Source organism: Somniosus microcephalus, chromosome 4, assembly GCF_052327205.1.
Source record: "Somniosus microcephalus isolate GS21.2 chromosome 4, FLI_Smic_1.0, whole genome shotgun sequence".
NCBI classification, from domain to species: Eukaryota; Metazoa; Chordata; class Chondrichthyes; order Squaliformes; family Somniosidae; genus Somniosus; species Somniosus microcephalus.
This window is the reverse complement of record NC_140990.1, coordinates 178824823-178849303: the sequence shown is the minus strand read 5'-3', so window position 1 is coordinate 178849303 and position 24481 is coordinate 178824823. Positions and strand designations below refer to the sequence as shown.

Sequence of the window (24481 nt, the reverse complement as noted above, 5' to 3'; positions counted from 1 at the left end):
GGGGATGAGGGTGGGTGAAGGGAAGGCTTGTCTAGTCATGGTGCTCTAGTTATCAAGTATTATGGGGCAGGCTTAATGCACCAGCTTGTCTTTTCAAGCCCATCATTTTTGTATGTTCGTATAATTATTGCAGGAGTTCAGTGTATACGACAGCATGCAATCTGTGCACCCAAAACTATTTTAGCCAGAGTTAAGGCGTTGTGATGAAAACGTGGACAATGAGTCTGGGTTCATTATTTGTTTGTCAGATTTAACCTTTTTGTAATATCTTACTCTGAAGAAATTAATCCTAGTGTAAACTTTCACTGCAAAGGTAAGGATTTTCCTTTCACTTCATTTAATTCTAGTTACATAATGCTATTTGAGGGAACTCTGGATTGCCATAAGTGGAGTTTGTGACAACCTATCCATTTCACTGATCCATTATGTCTGTGTTTGTGGAGTACAAAAGATGCTAAGTTTCATCAGTTGTGTTAAATATGAGAAGCAGTTCATGTTGAAGCACCAATGCATTGATTGAGATAAAGAGTTCCCCATCTCTGCTGAGTTTTTAAACTCAACTGTTTAGTGAAAAGGGATACTGAGCAGAGGCTGGGTCCCTGCCTTTGAGAGGGACTAAAATTAACAGGGTGATCATCACTTGACCATTCTTGCGCGCCTCCCAGCAGCAGGCTTGAATCTTATTGAAGTTCTGTCCCTGCCTATTCTGTTGGCCATAGCTATGCATGGTGCAAGGCCTGAGCAACAAGAGAGAGGAAGTAAGTTTTGAAAATCTGAGCAAGTGGAAAGAGCTGTGAAGAGAGCACATGTCTACCAATGCCATGACATTCAGGGTGCAGGAAGGCTGACTGCCAACCTGACATGGCTATTGCAGGCTGGGTTAAACTTGTACAATTCATCAGCTGCTATATGGGTTAATGTAAATCCATGAAGTACTTGAGGATAGTTGTTTTAAAGTGTAAGATGTTGGTTCATGTAATTATTATCATAGCAGATGTGCATCCAGGTCATGATACTAGAGGATTTTCCTTTATAAGGAATCCTGATCTTAGCATAGAATTCCAGTGTACAGTTCTTCATTCTATCCCATTATATAGAGATGGGATGGTGCCACAAGCCATGCCAGAGTGGTACATCATGGGTCTGGGTTTGTACCTGGGCTTCTTAAAATGTCTGAATGAGAGAACATTTGCTGTTGAGAGAAAATGAACCACTTCTACATCCCAGCAGCCCCCCCCCCCCTCTCTTGCGCTACAGAGACCTAGAAACAAATAGCCTACCCATGGGAGCTGGAGCATACATTGGAGAGGGCTGGGTTGTGAATTTCAAGATGAAGTTAAGATACAGTGTTGAGTGAGAATTTTTTTACATAGTGAGTTATTATCTGATGGTTTAATGGTTATTGCTCAGATTGTTAAATGACACCTCCCTCTGGTCTTTATGTTCCTGTATCCCCTTTAAAATTGTACCATTTAGTTTATTTTGCTGCTCCTCATTCCTCCTCCCAAAATGTATTATTTCACACCTCTGCATTAAATTTCATCTGTCCTGTGTCTGCCAATTTCACCACTGCCCTATAGTCTGCTACTATCCGCCTCACTGTTTACTACATTTCCAAGTTTTGTCGTCTGCAAACTTTGAAATTATGCCCTGTCAACCCAAGTCTAGGTTATTACTGTTCCAGTTTATCAGCAACACTAGAAGGTAAAGCCATAGCTACGAGTGGAGTTGATACAAGTCTGATTTGGCACAGGAGTGAGATTTAATGCTGTGAGCTGGATATTACTGATGCCAATTCAGATTGTGCAATTTGTTTGTTGTAGCAAGTTTTAATCCTTTGTCACTGTACAGCTTATCTTAAATCGTCACAAATCAAAACATGTCCTGTCAGAAAAGTTTAAGGGGTTGCCTGTCCAAAAAAATGGTCCTGGATAAGACCCCAGAACCGTTATACCGTAACTGACAACAAACAGAATGGCATCAAACGTTCAACCGAGGAATGGGCTGTTCGGCCCAACCAGTCTGGTTTTTATTCTCCACACAAGCACTAGTCTTAAGACATGTGCTCACCCTGCTCCCATATCCCTTTATTTCTCTCACCCCTCCCTCCATTTGACTTCAACTAAAGAAACACTTGCATTTATGTAGCATTACTGTTGTAATACTTTGGTTCTGTCTTCACAAAGGAGGACACAAATAACCTCCCAGAGATGTCGGGGAACATAGGGTCTAATGAAAGAGAGGAACTGATAGAAATCAGTATTTGTAGGGAAATGGTGTTAGGGAAATTGATGGGATTGAAGGCCGATAAATCCCCAGGGCCTGATAATCTACATCCTCGGGTACTTAAGGAAGTGGCCCTAGAAATAGTAGATGCATTGCTGGTCATCTTCCAAAATTCTATAGACTCTGGAACAATACCCATGGATTGGAGGGTAGCTAATGTTACCCCACTATTCAAAAAAGGTGGTAGAGAGAAAAAGGGGAATTACAGACTGGTAAGCCTGACATCGGTAGTGGGGAAAATGCTAGAGTCCATCATAAAAGATGTAATAGCAGAGCACTTGGAAAACAGTGACCGGATCGGACAAAGTCAACATGGATTTACAAAAGGTAAATCGTGCTTGACTAATCTACTGGAATTTTTTGAGGATGTAACTAGTAAAATAGATAAGGGAGAACCAGTGGATGTGGTGTATTTGAACTTTCAAAAGGCTTTCGATAAGGTCCCGCATAAGAGATTAGCGTGTAAAGTTAAAGCACATGGGATTGGGGGTAAGGTACTGACTTGCATAGAGAACTGGTTGGCAGACAGAAAGCAAAGAGTTGGAATAAACGGGTCTTTTTCCGAGTGGCAGGCAGTGACTAGTGGGGTACCGCAGGGATCGGTGCTAGGACCCCAGCTATTCACAATATTTATAATGATCTGGACGAGGGAACTAGATGCAATATCTCCAAGTTTGCAGACGACACAACGGGCGTGTGTGCTGTGAGGAGGTTGCCGAGAAACTCCAGTATGATTTGGACAGGTTGGGTGATTGGGCAGAAGCATAGCAGATGCAATATAACGTGGATAAATGCAAGGTTATCCACTTTGGTGTCAAAAACAGGAAGGCAGATTATTATCTGAATGGCAATAGATTGGGAGAAGGGGAAGTGCAACGAGACCTGGGTGTCCTTGTGCACCAGTCGCTGAAAGTAAGCATGCAGGTGCAGCAGGCGGTTAAGAAGGCAAATGGTATGTTGGCCTTCGTAGCGAGAGGGTTTGAGTACAGGAACAAGGATGTCTTGCTGCAGTTGTACAGGGCCTTGGTGAGACCACACCTTGAGTATTGTGTGCAGTTTTGGTCGCCTTATCTGCGGAAGGATGTTCTTGCCATGGAGGGAGTGCAGCGAAGATTCACCAGGCTGGTATCTGGGATGGCAGGAATGACGTATGAGGAGAGATTGGGTCGATTGGGCTTGTACTCGCTGGAGTTTAGAAGAATGAGAGGGGATCTCATTGAAACTTATAAAATTCTAACAGGACTAGACAGACTAGATGCAGGAAGGATGTTCCTGATGGGCGGGGAGTCCAGAACCAGGGGTCACAGTCTAAGGATAAGGGGTAAGCCATTTAGGACTGAGATGAGGAATTTCTTCACCCAGAGAGTGGTGAACCTGTGGAATTCTCTACCAAAGGCGGCAGTAGAGGCCAATTCATTAAATATATTCAAGGAGTTAGATATATTTCTTAAGGCTAAAGGGATCAAGGGATATGGAGAGAAGGCAGGAACAGTGTACTGAATTTGGATGATCAGCCATGATCTCAGTGAATGGTGGAGCAGGCTCGAGGGGCTGAATGGCGTACTCCTGCTCCTAGTTTCTATGTAATGTTGGAAACCCAGAAACAGCAATGTGCTCAGGACAAAATTACAGGCACACAGTATAAAGGGATGAGAACCCTATCTAAGTTGTGGTTTATATTTAAGAGAAAGACTTGCATTTATATGTCCCAAAGTGCTTTACAGCCAATGAAGTACTTTTGAAGTGTGGTCACTGTTAGAATGTAGGAAATGCGGCAGCCAAATTGCGCACAGCAAGCTCCCACAAACAGCATCTGGGGCCTCGGTTTAATGTCTCATATGAAAGGTGAGCCAGGGCTGGTACTACCCAAGCAGCGATGTACAAGCTGAAGACTTTATAGTGGGGATCAGGACCATCTGCTGAATGGTACATTGATAAGCATCTCATCGCAACTTAAATTACAATTTACAATGCTGGATTTAAGTGACATAACCATAAAAAATAAACACTGCAGAAGTCAGTTGTCTCTTATCTCACTCGGACGTGCAGCCTTTTGGTGTTAGCGTGCATTTTCCAACTTCTATTTTGGGAACAGGTCGAAGAAGCTGGAGATTGAAATTCAACAAAGGCAGCAGTGAGCTTGCAAGAGCGAGATCTCCACTCCACTGCCCAATGTTTTGGGCCGCCCTGCTGGGCGGGAGCAGATTCCCAGGGAGGACCATTCGAAGCCCAAGGGCTCCTCTGTGCTGGGGTCACCAGGCTGGGGTTGGGGCGAGCGTTTGGCGGCTGTTTCGATTCAGAACGGCGGGCCGGTTTTCGAAAGACGCCGTTCACAGCCCCGTGCGAGGGCGGTGGCAGCGAGAAACCGGCACAGCAGTTTCAGCGCACCGGGGGTGAGGGGATGAGCTCCCCAGAGAGTACAGACAGCTCAAGGAAAAGCAGCCAAGAGGCCGGCCTCGAACCCCAGGCGGTGTCGCCGACCCAAGTAACAGAACTTTAACCATATACATATGGGCCGGGAATTTCGCCTCGGTTGTTTGTGATCCATTCATTTTTGTAACTTTGATTCTGCTTCTAGCTCCCCTCGTTTATATCAGTTTCTGGTTGATCTGCACATTAACTTAGAAAAGCATCAAAAGCTGCCAAACATCTTAAAAGAAAAGTCTTAGGCAGTTCCCCCAAAAGTCTGATCATTGAAGCTTACAGCACGGAATGAGGCCATTCGGCCCAGCGTGTCTGTGCCGGCTCTTTGACAGTGCTACCCAGCTGGCTCCACCTTCTTTCCCCATAGCCCTGCCAATGTTTCCAATTCCCCTTTGAAAGTTACTGTTGAATGTTTCTAGACACAAAAGGCATCAAGGGGTATGGGGAGAGAGCGGGAGTATGGTATTGAGATAGAGGATCAGCCATGATCACATTGAATGGCGGAGCAGGCTCGAGGGGCCGAATGGCCTACTCCTGCTCCTATTTTTCTATGTTTCCACCACCCTTTCAGGCAGATAATCCAATGTTTGGATGACCAGTCATGTGACAAGTGAAGACCAGTACCTACAGGGGCTTTTGGGCGATCCAACATTTGTTTACTGGTATTGGAGAGGGGCAAAAAAAACCACACAAGTACATAAAATTCTGAAAGGGAAATCCAAATGTTGGCACAGAATTTAATTTCTAGCAGGGCCTAGAAACATGCCCCCGCCATCCGAAAATGGTACAGTCGGTTCATTTGAAACACTTATGCTTTGTAATTGATAGATTTTTCAATCTTAAAAATAGGAAAAATAAAGTCAGGTGGATTTTCAGCTGACTGAGCAGACCATCACTTCCCTGAAGAGCTACCTCAACAGCCACTTTCCCTCATCCAACTCCCTTGTCCCAGTTCAAGAAGCTATTGAACCCACACAGATATATTTTCTCCTCCTCCAACCTTCCCAGTTCATGCTGACACTACCTGCCTATCCCCCCCCCCCCCACCACCTTCCCAATTTAACCTGGTATGCCTCTCCTCCTCATAGTTTATGCTGCCAATGTCTTGCACTCCAGCTTGGTTCAGGATGGTATTCTTCTACCACCCCTTGTTCAATCCAGCGCCCTCCAACCCCTTCCGTTCAAGCTGGCGTTCACCCTTCCCAATTCCCTTTCAGTTAATGCTGGAGTTTTCCTTCTACCCATCCCATAGGATTCTCCCCTCTTCCCTTTCCCCCTCCCCTTCACTTTCCCCTTCCTTTTACTTCCCACTTTCCTTCAATCTACCCTTCCCTTCATTTCCCCCTTGCACTCGGGCTCTGCTCCGACCGAAGTTCTAGGCTACTTAGAAGTGATTCTGGTTGCTGTGTACTGTAGGCTGGAGTTCCTGTTCTCATGAGAATTCTTGCACACAGCGTTCAGCAACCAGAATCACTTCAAATAGCAGCAGGACTCGTGCATTGTGGGCAGCGGGTTACTGGTCCACACTGACCTTCATCTATGAACACGAGTGTACCGACTGAGTTCCCAGAATGCTGATCACCTGTGAATGGTTGGCATGTAGGAATTTGGCGTATCTCTATTTTTCACAATGCCAACTTGGTATTTTTCAGAGTGGTTTGAAGGAGTTAGTGCCAGCTGCTGGTCATGGTTCATGGGTACGAGAGCAAGACGAAGTAATGCTGCTGGATAGTTTAGTCTTTGTTACGCTCTGGAACATAGGAACAGGAGTGGGCCCCTCGAGCCTGTTCCACCATTCAATTCATGTATCTTAACTCCATTTACCCGCCTTGGTTCCACATCCCTTAATACTAACAAAAATTTATCAATCTCAGTTCCCAGCCTCAACAGTCTTTTTGGAGGAGAGAGTTCCAGATTTCCATTACCTTTTATGTGAAGAAGTGCTTCCTGATATCACCCCTGAACGGCCTAGCTCTCATTTTAATGTCATGCCCCTTGTTCTGGACTCTTCCCCCACCAGAGGGAATCGTTTCTCTCTCTCTACCCTATCAACTCCTTGACTCATCTTATACAACTCAATTAGCTCATCTCTCAATCTTCGGTAATCAAGGGAACACAAGCCTATTCTAAGCAACCTGTCCTCATCATTTAACCCTTTTAACCCTGATATTCTTCAGGTGAATCTGCGCTGCACCCCCTCCAAGGCTAATATATTCTTCCCGAGGCACGGTGCCCAGAATAGTTTGTCCTCTATTTACTGCCTTCACCCCAATAAACACCAGGTTAACCTCACTTGTAGCCTTCGCCTCTCCTCCCTACCCTCTTATGTATTAGCTGGCCTTCCGAAAACCATTGGAAGAGGAGACCTGGAATTGACTATGCCGTGCACCATGCTGTTCTGAAGATACTTTTGCTTTGCTGCTAATAAAAAAACTGGTTTCAGGAGAGCGCTGCTACACTGACCCCTACGCTCTCTCCCATTCAAGTTGAAGCCAGCCATGGGGCCATAACATCGCTTGCACTGAGCTACCTCTACACATTTACAATTGGCCAGAATGGGAGCCAATGAATCTGGCGGCGGCTGGCAAAACCCAGTTGCTCTCAGCTGTTGCAGCTCGATCAATGAAGATAGTAAATAGTATAGAAAAGAACATTAAGCTAAACTGTGACAGTAGGACAAGGGAGCAGATTGGAAACTAGTAAAAGACAAGTTTGGGAGTAATATTAGGAGGTTCTTCACAGAAAGAGGTATCAACCCATGAAATGGGCTTCCTGTAGATTAATGGAAGAAGAAGAAGAAGAACAACCTACATTTATATAGCGGCTTTAAGTAAAACATCCCAAAGTGCTTCAAAGGAGCGTAATCACACTAAATTTGACACCGAGCCACATGAGATATTAGGACAGGTGACCAAAAACTTGGTCAAAGATTTTAAGGAGTGTGTTAAAGGAGGAGAGAGAGAGAGAGAGAGAGAGGTGGAGAGGTTTAGGGAGGGAATTCCAGAGCTTAGGGCCTCGGCAGCTGAAGGCACGGCTGCTGACGGTACAGTTATGAAAATGGGGAATGTGCAAGAGGTCAGAATTGGAGGAACGCTGAGTTCTTGGAGGGTTGTACGGGAGGTTATAGAGATAGGGAGGGGCGAGGCCAGGGAGAGATTTGAAAACAAGGATGAGAATTTTAATATTGAGACGTTGCTAGACTGGGAGCCAATGTAGGTCAGCGAGCACAGGGGTGATGAGTGAACAGGACTCGGTGCAAGTTAGGATACTGACAGCTGAGTTTTGGATGAGCTGAAGTTTACGGAGGGTGCAAGGTGGGAGGCCGGCCAGGAGAGTGTTAGATAATGAGATGGAACTGTAGCGTCTTTGTCAATAGATGAATGAAGTAAACGGGGCCACAAATGCCTTCTTCTTTGGTATTGATCTTGTGAACAGAATATCTCCATGTAAAAGTTTTGCACCTAGCTCCTGTTTTGTCCATCACATTTCAGTGTTGTATTTACACCTGATTAAGTCAAATTTCATATTCATAAAACAGTAACATTACAATTGGAGAGATTGGGAGTATGCCAATGAACAATTACCTACCAATCAAAAATGAGCAGTCAGCAAACAACTACAGGTAGCAAAACCCACGACCTCTTCCACCTAGAAGGACAAGGGCAGCAGGTGCATGGGAACACCACCACCTCCAAGTTCCCCTCCAAGTCACACAACATCCTGACTTAGAAATATATCACCGATCCTTCATCGTCACTGGGTCAAAATCCTGGAACTCCTTACCTAACAGCACTGTGGGAGTACCTTCACCACACGGACTGCAGCGGTTCAAGAAGACGGCTCACCACCACCTTCTCAAGGGCAATTAGGGATGGGCAATAAATGCCAGCGACGCCCACATCCCATAAACGAATGAAAAAAAATGGTTGAAGGGGAACCAATGAAATTGGCTCCAAATACTTTCCGAAAATCTTGGCTGCCAACTTGCTTTTTCACAAAACTGAGGACTTAATGTGGGAAATAAGACCTTTAAATACTGAACATATAAAAATGATTATATTTACCTTGTGTTTGAAATGCCTCTAACAAGGGGTTTGCTCAGAGGCTGGTCCATTCCTGAGATGCCTGAGACTTGAGTTCGGAGCCGTCAGTTGAATGAAGCGGCTAAATTAGGTTGCCATCTGCAAATCCCAGAATGCATTAGTGTGACTGTTTATGGACCCTTTAGACAAAACTCCCAAAATGCCCTAGTGTCATTCTCGGCAAGCAATCAATGCACCGCAACTCCTTGAATGCATTGAAGGCTATCTCCAATTAACTCAACCATGTCTTGGGGCTGGGGGAGGGGACCATACAACACACCAGGATTTTGTTATTTAAAAAGTGGCTGGCAGAAGTACTGTAACAGTGTGTTGTACGTAGTGCATCCCAGACTCAGCACACATTCCAGCCAAACACCCAGCACTCCCTGAAACTCTAAACGTTTATCAACTGGCTCCTCAAGGAATGCAAACCTACCAGTTTTGTTCCTCTGAAGTGACATCCCAATCAGCAATTTTAACCGAGTACAATGAAAAGATTGCCTTTTTAAAATTCATTTTTGGGAAGTGGGTGTTGCTGGCAAGGCCGGCATTCATTGCCCATCCCTGATGCCCAGAGAAAGTTTGAGACACCTGATTGGCAGAGATTTAATCAGTGTACTCTGATGGTAAATAGACCTATGAAGAAAGGGATGGACAGGACCAGACGAGACTGTTGCCGTCCACTTGCTGGCCCCAAGGTTCATTACTCCTGCCTGCACTGCCAGCCGAGGCAATCTGCTCCCTATATTCACCATCCTCTGTTCACCTTCACCTCTTCTGTGCTCTTTATTCAAATCCTGTATTTTTATTACTCTCTCCTCAGGATCCTGAGAATGATCATGAAAGGAACAATCTCCATGTGAGTTACAGTGTCGTTTATTTCTTTCTGTGAAGTGTTTTAGATTGAAAACACTGTTGGTCTAGCACCTAGGCTCCACAAGGAGTAACACGGTAGGATTATGGGCACGATTAATAACAGGCCTTTTGGTTCCACACAGAGTGTTATGTACCATGTCTGAGATATTCCAGGACAGTGACAGCCAGCCAAAGATTTGTCCCACTCCTTGTCACACCTGTCCTGAGCCCTGTCACACCCGTCCCTCTCACTGTCACACATGTCCTCGAAGATCGAGGGGAGGCTGGGGCTGGGGGAGGCTCAAGGACTCCATGTTGCTGCTGTCGGGCAGCAGACAGCGAGGCACTCCCCTGGCTGGACCTTAAAATGACGCCTTTTGCAACACAGCAGCTGGGATCGGGGCCCGGATGGAGGCAGAATCTGGAGTTTTAGGATTTTAACCTCTTGCCTGACCTTTTCCTACCTGTCCGGGAGGGTGTGTGGGGCTAAAATCGAGGCTGTGGTCTCTGGTGATGGAAGTCATTATGACATGGCCTTTCAGCTCCTGGTTTACTGGCACAGTTTGTGAGACGGAGGACACCGTGACATCGCTGTCCTTGTGAAGCCTCTAGGTGTACAGGTGCTCTACACGATGGCAGGGTCTCTTTAATAGGGCACGCCCACAGCCCCCAGACCACTGCAGGTCACTCAGGCACTGTGCGGAGCAAAGAACTCTTCAAAGAAAGGCACTGTGTGGTGAAAGTGACAGGTGCTAGTGAAAAGAATGGACTAAAGTCTGTGGGCCGCACTTGGCCTTTATTGGTTTGTATTTCTGGTTGTTTAAAACCCGGGAGAGTTCAAAAGCAACGGGAGCAGAGTGAGAGCGCCAAAACTCGGGAGAGTTCAAAAGCAGCGGGAGCAGAACGAGAGTGCCAAAACCCGGGAGAGTTCGGGAGCAGCGGGAGCGGAGCGGGAGCGGAGCGGGAGCGGAGCGAGAGCGCCAAAACTCGGGAGAGTTCGGGAGCAGCGGGAGCGGAGCGAGAGCGCCAAAACCTGGGAGAGTTCGGGAGCAGCGGGAGCGGAGCGAGAGCGCCAAAACCCGGGAGAGTTCGGGAGCAGTGGGAGCAGAACGAGAGCGCCAAAACCCGGGAGAGTTCGGGAGCAGCGGGAGCGGAGCGAGAGCGCCAAAACCCGGGAGAGTTCGGGAGCAGCGGGAGCGGAGCGAGAGCGCCAAAACCTGGGAGATGTTGGGAGCAGCGGGAGCGGAGTGAGAGTGCCAAAACCCGGGAGAGTTTGGGAGCAGCGGGAGCGGAGCGAGAGCGCCAAAACCCGGGAGAGTTCGGGAGCAGCGGGAGCGGAGCGAGAGCGCCAAAACCCGGGAGAGTTCGGGAGCAGCGGGAGCAGAGCGAGAGCGCTAAAACCCGGGAGAGTTCGGGAGCAGCGGGAGCGGAGTGAGAGTGCCAAAACCCGGGAGAGTTCGGGAGCAGCGGGAGCGGAGTGAGAGTGCCAAAACCCGGGAGAGTTCGGGAGCAGCGGGAGCGGAGTGAGAGTGCCAAAACCCGGGAGAGTTCGGGAGCAGCGGGAGCGGAGTGAGAGTGCCAAAACCCGGGAGAGTTCGGGAGCAGCGGGAGACGCCGCGATACAAAGGACTGGTGAGTGTAAAGAAGCAAAAAGTAATCGAAGTGTGACGTCACCAGAAAGCAGGTAAGTGATTGGTTGGTGAGTAGTTCTCTACTTCTCGCTTTTTTTCCAAACTTGAGCGTCTAAATTTAAGTGCCTTGGTGTAGATTAAAAGATATAAGTGTTCCAAATTTTAAAACTAATTAATTAATTGAGATAGGAGACTAGGCAACGTGTTGTTGTTGTTGCATGTGGGAGCTCGTAGACACCATTGAGGTCCAGGGTGACCACATCTGCAGCAAATGTTGGCTGCTCGAGGAACTTTGGATCAGAGTTGATGAGCTGGAGTCCGAGCTTCAGACACTGTGACACATTAGGGAGGGGGAGCGTTACCTGGGCACTATGTTCCAGGAGGCAGTCACAAACTTCCAATTTGGCCCATGATCAGGGACAGGAGGGTGTGACTACAAGCGAGGCAGGTATTGAGATCCAGGAGGTAGTGGTGGAGGAGCCTCAGCCCTTGGCCTTGTCCAACAGGTACGAGATTCTTGCTCCCTGTGTGGCCGAGGCCAGGGACTGCAGGGAGGATGAGAAAACTGACCACAGCATCATGGTACAGGGAGCCATTCAAGTGGGGGGAGCAAAAAGAAATGTTGTAGTGATTGGGGACAGTATAGTGAGGGGGATAGATACTGTTCTCTGCAGGTGAGAGCGTGAGTCCCGAAGGCTGTGTTACCTGCCAGGGTTAAGGACATCTCCTCTGGGCTGGAGAGAAACTTGGAGTGGGAGTGGGAGGGGGAAGATCCAGTTGTCATGGTCCACGTAGGTACCGATGACATAGGTAGGACAAAGAAAGTGGTTCTGCTGAGAGAGTATGAGCAACTAGGGGCTAAATTAAAAAGCAGAACCACAAAGGTAATAATCTCTGGATTACTACCTGAGCCACGAGCGAATTTGCATAGGTAAATAAGATCAGAGAAATGAACGAGTGGCTCAAAGACTGGCGTGGGAGGAATGGGTTTCCATTTGTGGGGCACTGGCACCAGTACTGGGATAAGAGGGAGCTGTTCCGTTTGGACGGGCTTCACTTGAACCATGCTGGGGCTGGAGTCCTGGCAAATCGAATAACTAGGGCTGTAGAGAGGGCTTTAAACTAAATAGTGGTGGGGGGAGGATCCAGGTGAGCGGGAAAATAAAAAGTCAATGAGAAATGAGAAAGCAATAGAGCAGGCTAGAGATAGGGGAAATAATAACCAGAGTGTGACAGGAAGGGACAGAATGTTTAAAAATAAGAGTGTAACAGAAAAAAAGGCCAAAACAAGGAAAAAGACAAAATTAAAAGCTCTATATCTGAATGCACACAGCATTCGTAACAAGATAAATGAGCTGACGGCACAAATAGATACAAATGGGTATGATCTGATCACCATTACAGAGACGTGGTTGCAAGGCAACCAGAGCTGGGAACTGAATATTCCAGGGTATATGATAATTCGGAAGGATAGAAAGAAAGGAAAGGGAGGTGGGGTGGCTTTGTTGGTAAAAGATGAGAAGTGATATTGCCTCAGAAGATCAAGATGTAGAATCGTTTTGGGTGGAGATAAAAAATAATAAGGGGAAAAAGTCTCTGGTGGGCGTAGTTTACAGGCCCCCGAACAGTAGCAATGCTGTTGGACAGAGTATAAATCAACAAATAATGGAGGCCTGTAAAAAAGGTATGGTAATAATCATGTGTGATTTTAATCTCCATATTGATTGGACAAATCAAATTGGCCATGGTAGCCTGGAGGAGGAGTTCATAGAGTGTATCCGGGATGTTTTCCTAGAACAGTAGGTAATGGAACCAACCAGGGAGCAGGCTATCTTGGATCTGGTACTATGTAATGAGACAGAATTAATAAATAATCTCATAGTAAAGGATCCTCTAGGAAAGAGTGATCATAGCATGGTTGAATTTCAAATTCAGTTGAAGGGTGAGAAGGTTGTATCCAAAACCAGTGTCCTGATCTTAAACAAAGGCAATTATAATGACATGAGGGCAGAACTGGCTAAAGTGGATTAGAAAAACAAATTAAAGGGTAAGGAAGTTGAAATGCAGTGGCAGACATTTAAGGAGATACAGGAAACTTTCGATTTACCGGCACCTAAATAACCGGAAATCTCGGTTAACCGGCAAAATTCAGGAGTAGGTTTTACTTCATACTGGTATTTGCCTTCTTCCATCTGTGCTGTGCAAGGGTGTGGCTGCAGCTGTTGCTAAGCTACAGAGACGCTTGAACTTGTGTTCATTGTTCTACAGTTGTTGTTAAGCAACAGGGTTTGTTGCTTTATATGGAGCAGTCAGCTCTCCCTATCTTTTACTATAGCGTTCGGTTATCCGGAATTTTTGATGAACCGGCACCACGTCGGTTCCGTTCGTGCCGGATAAAAAAAAGTTTCCTGTATTTCATAACTCTCAACACAAATATATTCCAGTGAGAAAGAAAGATTTTAAGAGAAGGGAGCACCATCCGTGGCTAACTAAGGAAGTAAAGGATGGTATCAAATTGAAAACGAAGGCATACAATGTTGCCAAGATTGGTGGGAGACCAGAGGATTGGGAAATTTTTAAAAACCAGCAAAGGATGACTAAAAAAATAATAAAGAGAGAGAAGATGAATTATGAGAGTAAGCTGGCAAGAAACATTAAAACAGATAGTAAGAGCTTCTACAGGTATATAAAAAGGAAGAGGGTAGCAAAAGTAAACATTGGTCCCTTAGAGGATGAGACTGGGTAATTAATAATGGGGAACGGGGAAATGGCAGAGACTCTGAACAAATATTTTGCATCTGTCTTCACTGTAGAAGACACTAACAACATCCCAATAATGGATAATCAAGGGGCCACAGGGAGTGGGGAACTAAAGACAATTACTATCACTAAGGAAATGGTACTCGGTAAAATAATGGGACTAAAAGACGACAAGTCCCCTGGACCGGATGGCCTGCATCCCAGGGTCTTAAAAGAAGTGGCTGCAGAGATAGTGGATGCATTGGTTGCAATATACCAAAATTCCCTGGACTCTGGAGAGGTCCCAGCGGATTGGAAAACCGCTAATGTAACATCCCTATTTAAGAAAGGAGGGAGACAGAAAGCAGGAAACTATAGACCAGTTAGCCTAGCATGTGTCGTTGGTAAAATGCTGGAGTCCTTCATTAAGGAAGCAGTAGCAGGGCATTTAGAAAAACATACTGCAATCAAACAGAGTCAGCATGGCTTTAGGAAAGGGAAATCATGTTTAACAAATTTGCTGGAGTTCTTTGAGGATGTAACAAGAAGGGTGGACAAGGGTGAGCCAGTGGATGTGGTGTATTTGGATTTTCAGAAGGAATTTGATAAGGTGCCACATAAAAGGTTACTGCATAAGATAAGAGCTCATGGAGTTGGGGGTAATATATCAGCATGGATAGAGATTTGGCTAACTAACAGAAAGCAGAGAGTCGGGATAAATGGGTCATTTTCTGGTTGGCAAACGGTAACTAGTGGAGTGCCACAAGGATCGGTGCTGGGGCCTCAACTATTTACAATCTACATTAATGACTTAGATGAAGAGATCGAGTGTAATGTAGCCAAGTTTGCGGGTGATACAAAGATGAGTGGGAAAGCAAGTTGTGCAGAGGACTCAAAGGGGTCGATTTTAACTCAGGTGCGGGGGATTGTCGGGTTCCCCGAATTTGGTGCTTCCCACACGAATCTAAATGGGTGTGTGAGATTGATGCAATTTTAACTCAATTGGCCAATTGATTTCTAACGTGTGGGAACCCTTGGCAAATGAGTATTTCCAGTCAGAAAGTCGCATAATATGACGACATTATTGCTGCTGCATTTAGGGTCTGCAACAAGCCTTGCTTCTTCTGCAGGCTGCCAACCTTTTGGCATTTGCTGATACACTGAGCTGGAAGCAGAATGGCAAGAGAAAGACCGAGGTCTGCACCCCGTTTTGACGACGTTGCCCTGCAGGCTTTAGTGGAGGGAGCAAGAGCTCACAAGGAGGTACTCTTCCCTTCATCAGGGAGGAAGATGCCTCCCCAGCAGACAAAGGCTGCATGGCTGCAAGTGGCAGAGGAGGTCAACCCCTTATCGGCTACCCGCAGAACCTGGATACAGTGCAGGAAGAGATTTCATGACCTTCAGCACACTGAAAAAGTGAGTATGAAGTTCCCATCACTCTCAATCTGATCTCTATTGCCTCTTCTCACCAGCACTCAGCTTTAGCAATCTCTTCCTCCACATCCCACTTGACACTGACATCCATGCACCCTTACCCATTCCCTCTCTCTCTATGCTCACATTCACCTAACTATTCGACTATGCAGCCCTCACACTCCCTATCACTCTGATGCTATGAAAACAACTGACAACACACAGGGAGGGCCCTTGGTCTTGCCACCTCACTCCATCTTTGTCTCCTTCTAAGCATCTATGCTATGGATTCTCTACACTCACTCCTTCATTCTCACTCAAACTCCATTTGTCTCCCTCATTGCAGGAAAAGAGAGCTCACAATAAAAGAGAACGAGCGAGGACAGGAGGAGGGCCACCATCAGTAGCCCACCTCACCCCCTGGGAGGAGGCGGTCCTGGAGATCGTAGGACTGGAGGATGAGGCCCAAGTGGGGGACGGACAGACGGGTGCATCACAGCAAACTGGTGACAGAATAGTTTTCCACCTCATTGACATTGCATGAGTCGCCGATAATGATTCTGAAGTTATAACAGATGGACCTATGATCATCTGCAATATGCAATGTGCATGTAACCTTGACCTCACATCTCTAACTCTTTCCTTTACTCCCCCACAGGACCATCGCAAGCACCCGTCCCCACTGTCCAGGAGGAAGAGCCTGACCTTCCAGACTCCTCAGAAGAATCTGCAACCTCTGAGGGCGCAGCGTCAGCAGAATTCAGCGCACCCAGCACCAGCGCAGACACTCACACCTCGGTGGGACCTTCGGGACATAGAGTAGTGTTGTCACCTGGTGTATCACAGCTCACAAGTGTGCATCAGTAGATTGTGGAGACAGGGACAGCAGTGGAGAGTGCTAGTCGGAGGGTGCAGGACTCTGCCAGCTCGGCTCAGCTGCATGTCGACCCTCTGCCTCTGGGTCCATCCATAAGATCAGCGGGGCTGGAACTCCAGGAACAGATGCAGGAGTCTCTGGCAGGTTTTGTCTCCAGGGTCGATGTGAGTGTGGAGTGAATGGAGGAGTCCATAGCGAACATGAGCAGAGCCTTTGTGGAGTCATTGGCACATGAACGCATCACCATGGAAAGGATGGCAACCTCCATGGAGGAGATAAGTCGCCAGGGTATGGAAAACATGGTGAGTGTTCATAATAGAATGACATCTCTTGAGGAGCGATGGGCATCTATTGAACAGAGAAACCAGACCTTCATGGAAGTCCTTCTGAGTAGGACTGCCAGTGCAGATACGGGTCCCCATGGCCCCCTGATGTGCAGCAAGGTGCTCTCAAGCCACTTCCAAGCGCTGGCCCCTTCTGGCCTGTGCAGCTTCAGGTGGGTGAGCAGCAGCCTGGCGCTCCTGTTGCTGCTGCTGCTGTTGTTCCCGGTTCTGCTGGTGCCGCGGCTGGTGTTCGAGCTCCTCTAATGCCCAGAAGGGAAGGAAATAAATGGCTCCCATGCTTCTGGTATATGCCTCCGTTGAGGAAGCGCTGAGTGAAGGCGGCGAGTGGGGTTTCCCAGGAGGTCACACTGGAGATGTGTGTGAGGCTCCAACCTTCCACAGGTGTGGTTAAGTCTGGTAAAAGTTGCCACAGGCCTGAAACAACAAAGTCTTGCCACCTGCAAATGGTGACTGATCAAAACTCCTCTTTAATGGTTGAACTGCAGCTGATAGTCAGCAAGCCAATAGTGCTCACGCCAGGTTTCACAGGCGTGATCCCCACCAGGCGTGTTTTACGTGGGAAAAGTGTTAAAAATGCAAGGGCCTGTTAAAATGGCATTATAAAGGCCAATTATTGCTGATTAAAGGCCTTAAAGACCAGTCCCGCCTGTTGGAGGCGGGACTGATTCGGGACCATCAGACATGCCTGGGTTAAAATGGCTCGGGGTCGGGAGCCAGGCGGGGGGGATCCCAACCCCCAGTTTTTGCGATTTTAACCCCCCACACGCCTCAAAGCCCGCCTCACGGCTGAGTTAAAATCGACCCCAAAGAATCTGCAAAGGGATATAGACAGGCTAGATGAGTGGGCAAACATTTGGCAGATGGAGTATAATGTGGGAAAGTGCGAGGTTATCCATTTTGGCAGGAAAAATAAAAAAGCAAACTATTATTTAAATGGAGAGAGATTACAAAATGCTACAGTTCAGAGGGACCTGGGGGTCCTTGTGCATGAAACACAAAAAGTTAGCATGCAGGTACAGCAAGTAATCAAAAAGGCAAATGGAATGTTAGCCTTTATTTCAAGAGGGTTGGAGTATAAAAGCAGGGAAGTCCTGCTACAACTGTACAAAGTATTGGTGAGACCACACCTTGAGTACTGCGTACAGTTTTGGTCTCCTTATTTAAGGAAGGATATACTTGCATTAGAGGCAGTTCAGACACGATTCACTAGGTTAATTCCAGAGATGAGGGGTTTGACTTATGAGGAAAGGTTGAGCAGGCTGGGCCTATACTCATTGGAATTTAGAAGAATGAGAGGTGATCTTATCGAAACATATAAGATACTGAGGGGGCTCGACAGGGTAAATGCAGAGAGGATGTTTCCCCTCGTGGGGAAATCTAGAACTCGGGGGCACAGTCTCAGAATAAAGGGTCGCCCTTTTAGAACTGAGATGAGGAGGAACTTCTCTCAGAGGGTCGTAAATTTGTGGAATTCTCTGCCCCAGAGAGCTGTGGAGGCTGGGTCATTAAATACATTTAAAGTGGAGATAGACAGATTTTTGCAAGATAAGGGAATGAAGGGTTATGGGGAGTGGGCTGGGAAGTGGCTTTGAGCCCAAGATCAGCCATGATCTTATTGAATGGCGGAGCAGGCTCGAGGGGCCAAGTGGCCCATTCCTGCTCCTATTTCTTATGTTCTTATGTTCGAAAAGAGGCAGACTCCATAAATGACCTGCTACATGTGCTGCATTTTTTCCCCCTCGTCCCTTGCCCTCCCACCCCTCTCCTGGGTGAGGTGATTCCTGCTGCTGTTCTTCTCCCCGGGCAACGGCAGCCCTCCTGCACCTTGTCCAAGTGGCCATTCCCGAGCCCGAAAATTGGGCTCTTGGACCGTGGGAGGCATCGGATTCGAGACTGCCCATCCCCCTCCCCCCCAAACCCAGTCTTCAGCTGCCGCTGGCAATGTCTGTCAGGGTTTGATGGATGGAGATGGGGAACCCTGGGAAACGGGGGGGCGATTCGGAATGAAGGTAGCACAAGATTATTTTGTTCTCAATATTTTGAGCGTTAATTATGCAAAACTGATATTTCTCCCTCCCATTTCTCCCTCTCCTCCCATCACACAGGGAGCTCATCATCAAAAAGAGGTTGTTATGTCTTTGGTTGTCTCTTTCATTCCATTCTGACACATGGAGGGACAACACTCAATGTGAGCCCATGTCGGCAGAAGCAGGTTCGGCACATCCCCAGAGCGCTGGACCTGTGAGAGCCGGGACTATCACCCCACACAGAGTGACCGTGTTCTTGCTAGGAAGCCCCGTGTCCCGGCTACACTGGCACACGACAGCCACGTCAGCTCTGAAACCAGCCACAGTCTGGCTGCCATTCTGTGCTGGCCGGCAGGCATTGACTCAGAGGTCGGCAGTGGTATCTAACAGGTGGACACCGATTTGAAACGCTGCAGGTAGAAGTCTCTGGTTGCTCCCCAGCTCAATCCATCCCAGATCAGGTTGCAAGGTTTCTGCAGGGAACTGAAGTCTGGGAACTTCACTCCCTAGGGTGAAACCAGAGAGTTTGTTATCACAGCTTACGCCCTTCCTCCAACCTGTGTAGGCATTTACCATATTCTGGGCGCAATCATTTTATGTACAACTACAGATTGTTGAAGAGGTGGTATGACCACATTAGGGTACGGTAGTGTAGTAGTAATGTTACTGGACGAGTAACCCAGAAGCCTGGGCTAATAGTCCAGGGAACTGTGAGTTCAAATCCCACCATGGCAGCTTGAGAATTTGAATTCAGTTGACTAACAAAATCTGGAAATAAAAAGGTGGTCTTCAGTAAAGGTGATCATGAAGCTGTTGGGTTGTCACAAAAACCCAACCCAACATTCATGTCCTTCAGGGAAGGAAACCTGCCGAGGGGGATTGACAGGGTAGCTGCTGAGAGGTTGTTTCCCCTGGCTGGAGAGTCTAGAACTAGGAGGCACAGTCTCAGGATAAGGGGTCAGCCATTTAAGACCGAGATGAGGAGGAATGTCTTCACTCAGAGGGTTGTGAATCTTTGGAATTCTCTGCCCCAAAGTGCTGTGGATGCTCAGTCGTTGAGTATTTTCAAGGCTGAGAGAGATAGATTTTAGACTCCATAGCAATTAAGGGATATGGGGATAGTGCAGGAAAGTGGAGTTGAGGTCGAAGATCAGCCATGATCTTATTGAATGGCAGAGCAGGCTCGTGGGGCCGAATGGCCTACTCCTGCTCCTATTTCTTATGTTCTTATGAGGCTACAGCAGATGCCAAGGAATAACCAGTTGGGGCTTGAGTAATGACGCGGACTTTACTCAACCGTTTCAATTCCCAGGATCTGTTCCAAAAACTCTGCATGGCTGACCAGTGTCTGTAGGGGATAATTGTAACCGAACCAACCCGAACGGATGGGGATGAGAGCCGAGTTTTACACCCTGCGCCATTGTAGACTCCATTGAAGTCAACAGAGAGCTAAATCGGATGGGATCTAAAATCGGCCTTTGATGTGATCTGGGCAGTGACCCACCTGGCAAGTCAGGTTATAATTAACCTCAGAAATAGTTCACTTTGAATTTTAGTTCTCTGAAGCCTGCGACTCACACCGGGGTACAGTTCTACTGATTCCCCCACTCCCTCCGCCCAGTCCACGCTCGCCTCACCCAGGAGATCAATCCACATGTCGAGTCACTGCTCACCATGCCCGTGCAACCTGAGGCGGCAATAAAGAAAGAGATTCGGATCCTTGTGAGGTGCGTGTGAACTCAAACAGCGAATGATGGAGGGAGCTTCGAGTGTGGAGGGCCTCCGAACAGCCTGGGCAACCAGTGGTAGGTGTCACTAGACAGTAATCGGGAGCAGGAACCCCGACAACATGATGAAAACATTTGCTGAATTGCTGTTATTTTTTGATTTTCAAAACCTGCGGGGATTCTCATTCTCTTCACCCCTTCTCTCTGCAGGAACCTGCTGGCAATGCTGAACCGCAAGCGCTCGATGTAAGTTACACTGCTACCTATTTCTCTCACAGTGTGCTGTGTGACATGTTTATAATGAACACACTTCTAAGTGCAGCTATAGTGTCAGCTGTGGTTTAATGGGTAGCACTCCTGCCTCCGAGTCAGAAGGTTGTGAGTTCAAGTCCCACTCCAGAGACTTGAGTACATAATCTAGGCTGACACTCCACTGCAGTACTGAGGGAGTGCAGCACTGTCGGAGGAGCCATCTTTCAAATGAGACATTAAAATGAGGCCGTCTGCCCTCTCAGGTGGACGTAAAAGATCTCACGGCACTATTTCGAAGAAGAGCAATTCTCCCTGCTGTCCTGGCCAATATTTATCCCTCAACCAACACCTGAAATAGATGATCTGGTCATTATCACATTGCTGTTTGTGGAATTTTTTTTAACTTAGCGAGTTGTTATGATCTGAAAGGGTGGTGGAAGCAGATTCAATGGTAACTTTCAAATGGGAATTGGAAAAGGAAAAATTTTCAGGGCTATGGGGAAAGAGCTGGGGCAAGTGGGACTAATTAGTAGCTCTCTCAGAGAGCCGGCACAGGCACGATGGGCTGAATGGCCTCCTTCTGTGCTATGATAACTTTTATTTTGCATTTTGTTAATTTTTTTCCCCCCTGGATCTGGGACTTTCATCAATAAAATTTGCTTTCTGATTGACTCTAAAAGTTGAACATTAGTGTTTGACTGCGTTGCTTGATTAAAATCAAACCTCTCAGTTTTATTTTTGCTATTTTTAACCTCTCTCTCAGGAGATTACATGACTGGGGAGGGCCAGTTGGCTCAGTGATGAATGAGGCTGCACCATGTCTGAAGGGGACATCTGGACAGGCTCGATAAGCCAGATAGTCACCTCACATCTTCCTTTTTTACTATTTTTGTATGTCGGGCACAGCTGACACTATAGCTGCACTCAGAAGTGTGTTCATTATAAACATGTCAAACGCACTGCACAAGATCATTTGACAGCGGTAGGCATACTAAAATAAGTGAGTCGTGGCGCAGGTGTTAACGCTTATGAAGCACTGGACATGATTGGTGGTGCTTGGCATCAGTACGTTGCAAACCAGGTCTTTTTGCTCTCCTCTGTTCACAGACCACATTAACCATAGCAATATAGGAACAGGAGGAGGCTATTCAGCCCCTCCACTCTGTTCCTCCATTCATTTAGATCATGGCTAATCTGTATCTTAACCCCATCTACCCTCCTTGGCACCGTATCCCTTAACACCTTTATCCAACAAAAATCTATCGATCTCAGTTCTGAAATTTTCAATTGACCCCCAGCCTCAACAGCTTTTTTGGGGGAGAGAGTTCCAGATTTCCACTACCTTTTGTGTGAATAAGTTTTTCCTGACATCACCCCTGAACAACCTAGCTCTAATTTTAAGGTTGTGCCCCCTTGTTCTGGACTCCCCCACCAGAGGAAATTGTCTCTCTATCTCCCCTATCCAATCCTTTAATCATCTTAAGCACCTCAATTAGATCGCCCTTTTAATCTTCTATACTCAAGGGAATACAAGCCTAGTCTATGCAACCTATCCTCATAATTTACCTTTTTAGCCTTTTGATGAATCTGCACTGCACCCCCTCCAAGACCAATATATCTTTCCCTTGGTGTGGTGCCCAGAACTGAGCACAGTACTCCAGGTTGACGGTGTCCCTTAATGAAGTAATTACAGGGCATTAAGGAGCACTTCAGGGTAATAAACTGTTGCCAACCAAATACATGTATTTTTAACAATAAAATGCCACGAAATGCGCGCACAAAGTCCACCCATGGCCCAAGCCTGCTTCTCATCAGATGCGCTCAGGCCTGGAGAAGCCTTTCTATTGACCTGTTACTTGTTTTGTCCCACGTAGGCTCCCGTAGTCCATGCCGCAGAGGAGGAAGATGCGGTGAGTGATTTCACACATTTGATTGTAAATTTAGCCAGGGCTTGCACTGCTGGCAGAATCTTGCAGGCGCCCAGTTTGCTGCCCATGATTTTGGGGAGTGTGAAGTCAGGACACGAAATATAAAAATTTGACATTAGATTGTCAAGGGTCTGAATGCTGAGTTCTGGTGAAACTCCGCCCACAGTTCTGGTCACAGTCGGAGTCCCAGACCTCGCCTGCTGAAGCAAGACCCTTGAAGGGAAATGATAGCATTATTAGATCCAGGTCTGCCGCAGATATTCTTTCGGGCACAGCAGTGCTGGTCACTCCCATAAGCGGTCCAAATATCTTATGTTCAGGAGTGCACCCCCAAACTACCCAATGTCTCATTATACGACAGTGTAACGCAGGGGTGAAACAATAGGCCCCACCTTGTGATGTGAAATGTACATCCTGTCTTTTGCACGTAACCTCATGCGCACGCCTCTGACCTTTCAGTAGGCGGACTGAGAAACACCAGTGAGCCGAGGCTGATAAATTATGTTCAGTTGCTTTATTTTACAGATGACATGTGAATGTACAGAGTGACAGTCAAAGTGAATCCCACTTCCTTCACTCAATATCACTTGTGTTAATCAAGTGGTAGCACTATCTCGCCTCTGAGTTAGAAGGTCGTGGGTTCATGTCCCACTCCAGAGACTTGAGCACATAATCCAGGCTGAAGCTCCCAGTGCAGTACTGAGGGAGTGCTGCACTGTTGGAGGTGCCATCTTTCGGATGAGACGTTAAACCAAAGCCCTGTCTGCCCTCTCTCAGGTGGACATAAGAGATCCCACGGCACTATTTCGAAGAAGAGCAGGGGAGTTCTCCCTTCTGTCCTGGCCAATATTTATCCCTCAATCAATATTACTAAAACAGATTATCTGGTCATTTATCTCATTGGTGTTTGCTGTGCGCAAATTGGCTGCCATATTTCCTACATTACAACAATGACTACACTTCAAAAGTACTTCATTGGCTGTAAAGTGATTTGGACGACCTGAGGTCATGAAAGGCGATGTATAAATGCAAATCTTTCTACTGTGTAATGTGTGTGCTGAAAACCTGCAGGAGTATCTAGCCCTGGAAGGTGGCCAGGTTCTTGGACCAGCCAGCTGTCTAAAGGGTAAAGGTTAATTACTCCTGCTGCTGTGCACGGTGGGCCGGTCACAGCAGATGCCCTTATTGTTTGCTTTTGAGTTCAAATTATGTTCTTCCAGTTGCTTCACCAGTTCCTGCACGTCGCAAGAAAAGTGGTTCTGATGTGCCGAGTCTGCATGCATTTACGTGTGGCATCTAAGGCCTTCATGGAGGTCTGGACGACATTGACCAAATACGACAGCAAGGATCAGACCGGAGAGGTGAGACCATCCGCCGCTGTTCTGAAAATGTTGGCCGCAAGCGTTATATGGTTGGAAGCATAGCCCACCCCTGTTAATGCAAGTAACCAGTTTCACAGCTCTTGTATAGCAGGAATTCCTGTGAAAATTCATCAATTTGGAGAGATACAGGTTGAAAACTGAGGAAAGTTGAATGAGAACTCAGAGAAGGGGAGCCGTTACTAGCTATTTACAGGTCATTTTAGGGTTGGTGAAACAGTATAAGGCAGGAACTGACAGTGTGTGCGGCCCATTCTAGTAACTGATTAATAATTTAGGCCATTCTTACCCTGATGCTGCTATTGTATTTATCTGCTGTTTACTAAATGTCAGGAGACTTTGATTGAGTCTCTACTTTCATTGGTGCTTGTATGAGTTTGGGGAGACAAGGGCAGATCTGCCTATCCAAAACTCAGAACTGAGCACTTAGCTGGGCTTCATAGGGCTGCGGGTATAGTTGTGTGTTGCTAAGTCCTTTTTGGGGGGCGGGGGAGTGGTGGAGGAGAGAGGACAAGAC

At 47.0% G+C, this 24481-nt stretch overlaps 1 protein-coding gene across 1 annotated transcript in view; it reads left to right on the top strand.

Annotated features, from left to right (window-relative positions):
- The first annotated feature begins 721 nt into the window (after positions 1–721).
- The window catches only part of LOC147120025 (cyclic nucleotide-binding domain-containing protein 2-like), a 114155-nt gene continuing 90395 nt past the window's right edge, over positions 722–24481 (top strand). Inside the window, exons 1-6 of the mRNA XM_085984192.1 lie at positions 722–758; positions 4587–4771; positions 9616–9651; positions 20616–20651; positions 22532–22567; positions 23806–23946. Coding sequence (XP_085840318.1) covers positions 722–758; positions 4587–4771; positions 9616–9651; positions 20616–20651; positions 22532–22567; positions 23806–23946 — 471 coding nt within the window. The remainder of the gene's footprint in view (positions 759–4586; positions 4772–9615; positions 9652–20615; positions 20652–22531; positions 22568–23805; positions 23947–24481) is intronic.